At 37.4% G+C, this 11,132-nt stretch overlaps 1 protein-coding gene across 2 annotated transcripts; it reads left to right on the top strand.

Moving 5' to 3' along the window:
* Nucleotides 1-7,158: 7,158 nt before the first annotated feature.
* LOC103931067 (60S ribosomal protein L36-3) lies at nt 7,159-8,694 on the top strand. 2 transcript variants are annotated; one of them, XM_009340480.3, is made up of 4 exons: nt 7,159-7,318; nt 7,406-7,509; nt 7,660-7,859; nt 8,520-8,694. In XM_009340480.3, the coding sequence occupies exons 2-4, from the start codon at nt 7,408-7,410 to the stop codon at nt 8,539-8,541; spliced, it is 324 nt and encodes a 107-aa protein (XP_009338755.1). In that variant the 5' UTR covers nt 7,159-7,318; nt 7,406-7,407; the 3' UTR covers nt 8,542-8,694. The 2 variants fall into 2 exon arrangements, with proteins under 2 accessions (XP_009338755.1, XP_009338754.1); XM_009340479.3 differs by having other exon boundaries at nt 7,168-7,306.
* Nucleotides 8,695-11,132: the final 2,438 nt, after the last annotated feature.

Raw genomic sequence — 11,132 nt, 5'->3', positions numbered from 1 at the left:
TCACGCGCCACCTTCCAAGGGCGACGTGCTGCCACCGGATGGGTGATGGTGGGGCAGCTCTGGCGTTAGCAGTGCTGCAGTGGCTTAGGCTTCAACGATGTTGATGTGAATGGGCAATCTAAGTAGTAGGCGACGAGTACATGTGGCACTCATTGGCCTCGGCATTCGGACCTGACCGCCGAGATTTCGGGTAGCTTGACCGCGCGGTCCTTTCTTCTTTCTAATGAACAATTTTATTGTCAGAGCTCGGGCAGCTGTCAGATATTTTTATCGGGCAATTTTTTAGATTTTATATTCCTTATCTTCCATGGGAAGCCTTTGACATAAGTCTTTGTTTCACACATGGATTAGTGAAAAATTACATTAATCTAATTTTAATTCTACTTGCATTTTGATTTTCATATTCTTGCTTTTTATCTATCTATTTTACTAGAGAAAATTAGGATCAAATCACTTGATTAGTGGGCTGATCAGACCATTTAGGTTTGATTACTACATCTACGTAATCAAATATTAACATTTATATTATGGATTTATCAATGCTTCGATTATATAGATGTCAATATGACCCATAACAATTAGTAAGAAACATTAACAAATGAGGTTTATAATTGATGATCGGACCATTTAAGCAATCATGTGGCTGTGAATGTAATTTTTTGGACTATTTTTCAAAAATTGCATCTGGCAATTACCGAACCAAATACAAGAGTGACTATAATTGTAATCTAAAGTCATTTGCCATCGTATAAACTTGTCGAGAAACAAGATTAAACATATATGATTAAGCCATATGCCACTTCTTTCTTATTAATTAATTTATTTTTGGTTATATGGTCCTCTTCCTCGGCCTACGCGTTCTGGAAAAGCAAGTTTGGTACAAAATCGACAGCAGGAAAATATAAGTAATAATATTGGTGAAGATCCGAAAGCAACCACAAATATAAAACAAATATAAGAACTACTTGGGAAAATAATACATTATTTTTGAAGAGAATTTGAATGATGAAGGTACTTTTTTTTGTAATTTAGTTTTTGTTATTTAGGAGGACAACTGCTTTTCCCACTTTTCGACCTCCTTACCCTAATTGTTGTTCCCATTCTGGTTGCCAACCCTAGCTAAAGTTATTGTCTGCTTTTCTCCTTTTTATTTTTCTTCCAGCTTTTGGTCAATTATATACTGCTCTGAAAACACCAACCATGAAATACGACGACATCTTTGAACATTTACACACAAACAAAACAAAAAAGAGGGAGGGAAAATGGAAACTATTTCTCTGAAAATGTTTTCATATTATCATGTATTTTAGCCGAAAGCTAGAAAGTTGCTTAGGTCTTCATCACTTGCAAGGGTTAAACATAGCTCCAATCTATAGCCTTGAAATTATTCTTAAATGAACAGTGTCAAATCATACTCATATACTATTTCCAACCAAAATGGTTAAATAGCTCCCAATAATTTATTAGTTTTAAGTTTATATTTTAAATTTATTGGTTAATGTAGCTAAACTATCGTTGAATGTTTTCAAATCTAACTGTAAAATTTGAATCAATTATTGTAATGAGGAATCGGCTCCAAAAAAAGAGCTAAAAGAGGGATTACATTTGATCAGTCTGACCCCTATTCAGTCATTAATTGGAGATAACTTTTTGAACAAATCAAAGATTTTTTTTTTTTTAAAAAAAAATTTGAACATTTAGCTCTCTCCCTCGTAAATGGGACAAGAGATGTTGGTCCACCGCGTTTGTTTGGTTGAAGAGAAAGTAAAAGGCATTTTTATTCATTTTGGGGATTGAGGAGGCGGACGATTGTATTGGAAGGTGAGAAATAGGCAAATTCCAAGGAAGGATTTGAATAGAGTGTAGCTATCTTGTACGGTCAAATGACCAAATATTTGAGCTCATGTCATGTGATGTCGAGTTTTTCACCAATGACAACAACAATTAATAATGCAACAAATGTCTTTTTGTTGTAAACTTTTATAGTTTAAGTATGATTGTGTAAATCTTAAATTAGATTTGATTCTAATTATTCTTTCCCATATAGACTTGTATTCCTCTGGGATGAAGGATTTATTCTCCCTCTTATTACTATAAATAAAGGCACTACGTATGAGGGAATAACACACACATTCCTCTATACAATTCTACAAACACATCTCTCTATTTTCTCTCTTTGCCACCAACCCCCTTCCCCTTGTCAAATAAAATAGGCTACAACACATTATTAGCACGATCATACCGCTACGCTTAGGAATCTGACGTGAAAGCTTTTTCTGCATCAAACCAGTTCATCCATATCATCATACAATTAAGTTCTTCCAAAACAACGGTCTTTATCTCAATGTTTTTGCAGCCCTGATAACATGAACATTCACCATAATGACCCAATTTTTACGTTTTTCAAATTTTAGATTCTACATAAATTGTGTAGGCATTATATTCATAATTGTTGAATTATGTGAATTTGATATTGCCATGAATTGCATCAAATATATGTTCATTCATTCAAATTATACATGCAATTGAATTGAAGAAAAAAAAAAAAAAAACTTTTTTGGATTCATTTGAACCCAAACCCGATAGCAAAGCCAAGACCATGGAGCCCTATAAGTCTCTAAACCCAGAACCCGACGCCATCACTGGCGTCACCATTGATTTCTGACACAAGCATGGCCTACAGCCATGCCCAGCCACCACAGCTGCTTTCTCGATGACCTGAAGTCGTTCCCATTGAAATCGTGGTTGAGATTTTTGAATTCTTGTCGGACTTCGAAACCCTAACTCGAACCTGAGGGTTTCTTGGTTCGTCGACGTCAAGTTTTGACTCCCCATCACCTGGGACGAGGTTCTACGGTGAACCAAACCCCTCCAACTGTCGCTAGAAGTGACGGGTCCGGCGTTCTTCCTCGGCAAGCACACCCAGCACACGACTGGGTTGGTCTTCTAATCCAAATCTAAACCCAAATTTGGCTTTTAAATTTGTTGTCTCAAGCCTTATCTCTCGACCCACTTGTGATGCCAGCCTAATTGGGCTTTGGTGTCCCCGTGTCCCCACTGCAGCAAAACTAAGCCCCTGCAGGGCTTTCCTAGTTCCCTGCACCCAACCGCACTTAATCTCAGCCTTAGCTTGTGATCCGGTACCCTGGCGTGCGACACACTTGATCGCGCCCCCTTCATGGAAACACATACACTGTGAAGTAGCGGATCCATACCTATCTATCTTGGGCCTACAGCCCAACCAAGCCCAACCCGGCCCAATTTTTGGCCCTGGGCCGTACATTTCATATTACTCAGCCTACCCGTGGGATTTGGCCTTATTTTGGGCCTCGAGTTTAATTGTTTATTATTTTTAGACAATTTGGGTTTTATAATGTTTCATCCACACTTAAAATTTGGCCCGAAGTCCAAATAATTAATTCAATTATAATTATAGACTTGAAGTTCTATTTGCATATTTTCTTCTTGCATATTTCTGTATATATATTTGCGTTTGTCTGCAGGAACATATGAACCTGAAGTTCATAATTACTTCGAAACCTGAAGTTTTTAAAAACATGCCTTGTTTGAAAACCTGAAGTTTTCCTTAACCTATGAAAACCTGAAGTTTTTTTCATGTGAATTTTAACAAATACATGTTTATTAGAACTTGAATGTTCTACTCCTATGTGAATGGATTGATATTTTTCTCCATTACACTAATCACATCTTGTCTATCTATTTTGTGATAGGAACATGTCGAATTTGAACAAACTTGACTTCACCGCTTTAAAGGTCTCTGGAAGTAACTACCTCAAGTGGGTTCAAGATGTGAAGCTCCACCTCATTGCAAAGAATTTGCATCCCGCCATTGAAGATGAGTCGGACAACCCGGTTGGCGAAGTTGAGAAAGTCACTGCCATGATCTTCATCCAAAGACATATTCATGACACACTGCAGACCGAGTACCTTGCTGAGGAGGATCCATAAGCACTTTGGGTTGCTTTAGGTAATCGTTTTGATAACCAAAATAACATCTTCTTGCCTGAAGCAAGACATGACTGGCAGCATTTGCGCTTTCAAGACTTTAAGTCTTTGAATGAATATAATTCTGAAGTTTGTCAAATCCGATCATTTCTCAAGTTTTGTAATGAGACTTTGACCAAAGAGGATCTTCTGGAAATGACCTATATGACCTTCTATGTTACTAATATTGTTCTACCGCAATAATATAGAGCTCAGAAGTTCACTAAGTTTTCAGATTTGATATCTGTTTTACTTCTCGCTGAAAATCAGAATCAGTTGTTGATGAAGAATCATCAAGCTCGACTTATTGGGGCAACTGTTGTGCTTGAAGCACACTATAGCATGAACCAACACCCAAAACACGAAAATAGGTGTGGTAGAGGCGGCCAGAAGCCACCCCGTCATGGTCAATATAGAGCCAAGGCCCATCTAAGGGAGGAAACAAAGCCCAGAAGTGCCTTAACCACGTTCTCAATGCCCTAAACTTCAAGAATAAAGGCAAAGCACCTGACACCATGGATATGGATATGTGTTATCGCTGTGGTTCAAAGGACCATTGGTTCCGTGTTTGCCGAGCTCCCTAGAAGGTTTTAGATGAATATCATTCTCGTCATAAGAAATTTGAATTAAACTTTGTGCAAGTGGACGAACCTAAGAGCACCAAGATTGAGGTTTCTGACTTTCAAGAGGCTGTTACCCTTATGGAAGATTATAATCTTATACATAAACTATTTTTCTAGTTCAAATTTAGACATTGGGGCCGAATTCCACCTAGTGGCCGAACCCCCTCTTGTTTTTGGTTAATTTTGAACAATTTTCCTATATGTTTGGATTTTTTTTTTTTGGATATTAAGTTTTTAATTAATTACCGTCCTTGAATACTTAAAAATTATTTTGAATGGATATTTGTTTTAAGAACTTTTATGCATGTGACCGATTCAAATTAACTATTCATTCTAGGTATGACTAGTGGGAAAGTTAGTTGTCTGGCAGATAGTGCAACCACGCACATCGTTTTGCGTGAACGCATTTATTTCACTAACTTCATACCCAAGAATGCACTTCTGACAACCCTTTCAAGCCCATCCAACTTGATCGAAGGATACGGTATGACACTATAATGTTGTCCAATGGTACAATTTTGACCATTGATGAGACACTTTATTCTCCGCATTTCGGAAGAATGTTGTTGAGTTTTAAGGACATTAGAGATAATAATTGCCACGCTGAAACCCATGTAGAAAACGGAGTTGAATTTATGTGCATAACTTCATATGAATATGGCCATAAGCTTATTCCAGAGAAGATGAAGCGTACCCCGAGTGGTTTGTATTCTACGACCATACACCTCATAGAGAGTCACTATGTGGCTAGCCCTACCTCTAGGACCACGCACGAAATTACACTTTGGCATGATCGTTTGGGACATCCTGGACGAATAAAGATGTGTCGTATCCTCAAATCATCACATGGGCATCCACTAACTTGAAGTTTAGGTTCGATTCAAGGAATCGCATGTCAAACATGTTTTATGGGAAAGCTTATTACTAAGCCTTCTTATGACAAGATTCGTTCGAATCCTCCTATTTTTCTACAAAGGATTCAGGGGGACATTTGTGGACCGATTCACCCTCCATGCAGACCATTTAGATATTTTATGGTTTTGGTTGATGCCTCCACACGTTGGTCATACGTGTGCTTGTTGTCCACAAGGAACACTGCATTTTCCAAACTATTGGCTTAGGTTATCAAGCTCAGGGCTCATCCCCCTGATTATCTAATCAAATTGATTCAATTGGATAATGTTGGAGAATTCACGTCTAAAACTTTTGATGACTATTGCATGTCGGTTAGGGTTGAAGTTGAACATCCAATACCCCATATTCACACCCAGAACGACCTGGTAGAGGCATTTATTAAGTGCTTACAAATGATTGCTCGATCGTTGGTTATATGTACCAGGCTCTTGATCGCTGCTTAGGGCCATGCAATATTACATGCAGCCATGTTGGTCCGCATGAGGCCTGTTACGACCCAACCATATAGCGCCCTTCAGTTGGTTACCGGATACAAACCCGACATATTACATCTGCGAGTTTTTGGTTGTGGAGTGTATGTGTCGATTTCGTCGCCCTTACGTACAAAAATGGGACCTCGGTGAAGGATGAGAAAACAACCACATCTTCATGGTGCTAAGAAAACAACCACAATGGTATTGTTATTCATAGGAATATGGAACACCTTTTGTACAATATATGAACTGTTAAGGATTGATTTAGTCATTTTTGAAGCAAAAGAAAAAACCTTTGTACAAATAAGCATTATTAATACCTTGTGAAATCACAATGCAATTTTGACACTGTAAAACCCTAAAACGTTGAGCGAATGGTTGAATGTGCACTTCCGTATCCCAATCCTTCATCATGAATCCGCAAGAAAGAAAAGGATAATTACCCATTGTAGGAGCGATTGGGAGAGCCAAAACAAAAATCAAAAGGAGTTATTAACTTATGAATTCAGAAGTAAACTTAAAATAAAAAAATAAATTAAAAAAATCCAAAACCGTTCCACTCTGTTTGCAAAGCTAGAGACGTAGAGGAAATACTAATGTGGGAGTGGGAAGTTAGGGGAAAAGCAATGCTATGTGTGAGAGGAAGAAACATGGAGGTTTGAATCCAACGTTCAATTTTTCCTTTTTTGTTCTCTTGCATTTATTATATATTTTACCTTTTATGTTTTATTTTACAAAAGTACCCATAGGAATTATGATCCTGATTTCTTTGTCTCTTACGGATTTTTTTTTGTTTCAAGGGCTTTTGTGTCCAATTATTTTTGGTGAAGCCTTGAGACACCAAAACTTACTTCTCGCATTCTAATATTAGAGATTGTTTTTAAGAAATGATTTTCAAAACATGTGAAATTTTTTTGTAGTAAAATACTAAACGAACCCTTAAATTTTTGTAAAATGAGAAAATGCATGGTAATGAACTAATGATCAAATTGTTGGGGGCATTAGCTTTCAAAAATTGAAACCCATGAATTCTCTTGGACCGAGTCACCAACATTTTGTGGGCTCAAAAGCATAGCCCAAAAGCCCAACAAACTGTTCAACCCGTAACGCAAAACCTAAAATATGTGGGCCGGCGCCGTTTCGGAATCCACGTACGTCGTGCTGAATAAAAAACAGCGAGACCACGCAGTATTTAAAGGACTGAATCGCTAGGGTTTTAGTAAGGACACTAGAGTCGCCGCGCCTTCTCTCCACCGCCAGGATCTAGGGTTTTCTCCGAGCAGCACCAAGGTACCAAAACAGGTCAAATTTCCCTACCCTAATTACCATTCCTCCTTTAATCTGTTCGTATTCGAACAATTTCGTTGAATATTGCATTTGTTCTTGCAGGAATGGCTCCCGCCGCCCCCAAGAGTGGGATCTTCGTCGGCCTCAACAAGGGCCACATCGTCACCAAGCGTGAATTGCCTCCTCGCCCATCTGACCGCAAGGGGGTAATTTCTCTTTCCATTTCTTAATTCCATCGATTGTTCATATGATTTCTGTGGAATTTTTTGTTTTGGGTTTTGGGGTTTTGGATTTAAGGTTTTTTATTTGTGTGAATAATGTCCTGATTTGTGTGTTTTGGGGTTGTGGGGATGTAGAAAACTAGCAAGAGGGTGCATTTTGTGAGGAATTTGATCAGGGAAGTTGCGGGGTTTGCTCCCTATGAGAAGAGGATTACCGAGCTTTTGAAGGTCGGGAAGGACAAGCGTGCTCTTAAGGTGGCCAAGCGAAAGTTGGGTACCCACAAGAGGGCCAAGAAGAAGAGAGAGGAGATGTCCAACGTTCTCCGCAAGATGAGGTGAGATATTCGTTGGTTTTTGCCGTTGTGGATTCGCGTGTACATTTCAATGTCTAGGAACTAGTTCCATTTTTGTGAATATTGTTGCTTTGAAGCTGTTTGTTTCTTGTATTTGCATTTATACTTATGCATATGTTGTGCAAGTTTGTGGAAATGTACGAAAACAACGATGATTTGAGAATTTATAAGTTAAATTGGTATATATAAGTGTACCAAAGCTATGAAAACTGACTAGTTAGAATATTAATCATGGCATCTATACAATTGCTTATGAAATTTGTTTGCAGTAAACATAATCTGAAGTGTTCTTAAGATTGTCTCAAGCCCCATATGCTGACATTTATAGTAGTCTTCTCTATTGCTGGATGGATGGTGATAGCTTGTTTATGCTTTCAACTTGATCTGTCATAGCTTGTTTGTGATGTCATTTGTTGGCTTTTTAATTAGACTACTGGATTGTGTTGTGTCACTCAAAACGTCGTTGGTTGCAATATGATGCCTACCATACACTGTTGCCTAATTGTAGACTTCTTCCTGAAATTTGCTGATCTCTAAGTAAATAGTTTGTGCAATGCTCATGGTTTTTTATACAGTGTGTTGGTGAGGAATCATAATGTTGTACAATCTCTTAGCCTTATGTATGTTTTGTTATATGTGCAGGTCTGGTGGTGATAAGAAGTGAGCACTTGAAGGGTTGTCTTTATGAATGTAGTTCAGTATCACTAATAGTTTTGGTCATGCATTTTATTAAGAGATTTTTAGACATGGTATGAACTTTGTAATTTTGAATGTTTTGAGACGTTCGATATTTTCTGTGCATCGGATTTTTACCCTTAAGTTCTCAAGGTATGTCTTTCAAGTTTGTGAATGACTTAGATTTACTAATAGTTGACGTGGTATATTATGGATGAAAGTGTGGCAGCATTTCTCTTAGTTTAGGGAGAGCTGTGGTTACTAGTGATGGGCAAAGTCTTGCGGTGCCCTCTTTACTCGAGAAATCGCTACAATACGTTATGCTTGTGCAAACTTTTGTCTTCAGACACTAAAACTCGTTAGAAGTTTGATTTTTCCGGTCATCACTTCTTAGTATGTGCTTTTCCCTATGTTCACTTGATGTGATTTCATGGAGAAATTTACCCCATCACTCGGAGACGGAGAAGCACCTCTGCTGTTTCCTAAAATCGATGGTAACTCAGCTTTACCCTCCTACACATCTTTGTTAATTTTGGTTCATTGGTTTTCTTTTATTCATTCAAACTAACAAACGACTCAAAATTGAGAGGGTTGAAAATTGAAAAGGGTGTGTGAGAAGTGAAAATGAGTATTGGGATATAGTATTGTATTATTTTTATATTTTTATCACAAACACTAGTTAATTTTTGTACCATCGGTTTTTTTTAATTCATTCGATTTGCCAGTCGAAAATTAAGAGAAGAGTGAGAAGAGGTGTGTGATGGCACTTCCGCATTATAATTTACATGCTTGGTAAATTATAGAAAAAGTGCGTTTAGCCTTCTGCTAGTTGGAGCGACCAAAGTGGGTGAATGTTAGTTTTTTGTGCATTGATGAATATGGACATCTTCCATCATTGCTGTTCCCTTTTTTGTTTTTTTTGAACAAGGAAAATATATTAAAGGGAAACCCTCGAGCACAACTGTTCTCTATAGAATCAAATAGAAAAGCAAATGAAGAAATACAATGATCTCAAATATGACAATTAGTAATAAGAAGGCTTTGGTGAGCGAAGGCATTCTTCACAAAGTTAGCCTCTCTAAATATACGTTTCTAGTTGATGCAAGCAAATTTGGTTGCAGTCCACTTGATATCTTCAATAATAGGAATCAAATTCCTTGGCGTTGCACCCCGGTCCAACATTGACTGAATAACCAACTTAGAGTCACTTTCAACCATAATCTTTGTATAGCCCTTTCTTTGAGCAAAAAGAAGGCCCTCTCTAAAAGCCTTAGCCTCCAATTCTGAAATAATGGCATCGTCAAGATTTAAAACTCCACTTCCAATAAGCTGCCCATTATGATTCCTTAAGACAAATTTCACCGTTGCCTTGTCCCTAGCCAACGAACCGTCAAAATTTAGCTTAACATAACTCTGATCCGAATGATGCCATTTGATAATCATGGAACTATCATCAGTATTCCTTCTCAAACATTTACAATTGGCTCTAAGATATCGTTCACACATAGATATAGACAATAATTTAGATCTCGTTGGGATGAGCATAACATTTATGAACACCAAATTTGCCAACAAAGGAGCAAACACAAGCTTAAATCACTAGGAACTTCCTTATCAACATGCTTTAAAGAATTTAGCCAATATACTACCGAGTCGAAGTTAGGATTAGTGAAATTGCCAGCCTTAATTAATTGAAAAAAGGTCCTAAATCGATTTAGCGACATCGCAATTAAAGAATAAATGCATTTGGTCCTCGTCTACGGAATTACAAAAATGACATCTTATCACTATTAATCACAACCACACAAACATCTAAACTTTAAGAGGAATATTAAGTGTCCGCATCTTATTAATTAACTTATGCTTTATAGATTGAGTCAGCGTCTTTTTCTGAATCCAAGTAGCTAATTTAATAGAGAACTTACCATTTGTATTTGGACCTCAAACTAGCACATCTTTGAAATCCTGCAAAGAAGTTGTAATATTACATATTATACTTACAATTTCATTACTAACCACTTGCGAAAGCTTTCTCTTATCCCCTTGTTGTTCTTCTATGGTACTGTGTTAGAACCCCTATTATTGGTTTTGGCCAAACATTGAACCACTTCTATTTTGGAAGTTTATAATGGCTAAATTATAAAAATATATTTGGACCAATTCTTACTAAGTGTTTTTAGAACTCAAAAATATTTTCTTTAAAAGCTGCTTTAGTTATTTTAAAAACATTTTCAAACGAGTCCAAAAATACTTAGGAAGCACTTTAAATTTTAGAAGCACTTTTTCCGCTGTCCACATACATTTGCATGTGCATTTGGTAGTCCATATACTCTTTCCCTTTCTAGTACATTAACAAATAGGCTTTGAATGCGATTTCGAATTACAACTTGCTACTGATCTAGTGCTTCTATTATTCCCAATATCGAAAGAGATTCCAAGTTCGAACTCCCTAGTTCTCGATAACGAAAGGTGATCAAAGGGTAATAATATAACAATAATGGTAATCAACATCAAGTAGAAAGAGATTTTGGCACTACAGCGACGGAGGCGTCTGTGGTCTGTGGGGCGCTCAATCATCGG

The sequence above is a fragment of a genome, unplaced genomic scaffold (assembly GCF_019419815.1).
Source record: "Pyrus x bretschneideri cultivar Hongxiangsu unplaced genomic scaffold, Pyrus_bretschneideri_v1 Contig11, whole genome shotgun sequence".
NCBI classification, from domain to species: Eukaryota; Viridiplantae; Streptophyta; class Magnoliopsida; order Rosales; family Rosaceae; genus Pyrus; species Pyrus x bretschneideri.
The sequence above is the reverse complement of the archived record's forward strand: the minus strand, read 5'-3'. Positions and strand labels throughout refer to the sequence as shown.

Bases quoted from the DNA above. Each gene is read 5' to 3' on its own strand.
- LOC103931067 (XM_009340480.3), top strand. From the start codon at position 7,408: ATGGCTCCCGCCGCCCCCAAGAGTGGGATCTTCGTCGGCCTCAACAAG. The intron at 7,510-7,659 runs GTAATTTCTCTT...GTGGGGATGTAG, and splicing joins GCCCATCTGACCGCAAGGGG to AAAACTAGCAAGAGGGTGCA. The intron at 7,860-8,519 runs GTGAGATATTCG...TTATATGTGCAG, and splicing joins AACGTTCTCCGCAAGATGAG to GTCTGGTGGTGATAAGAAGT.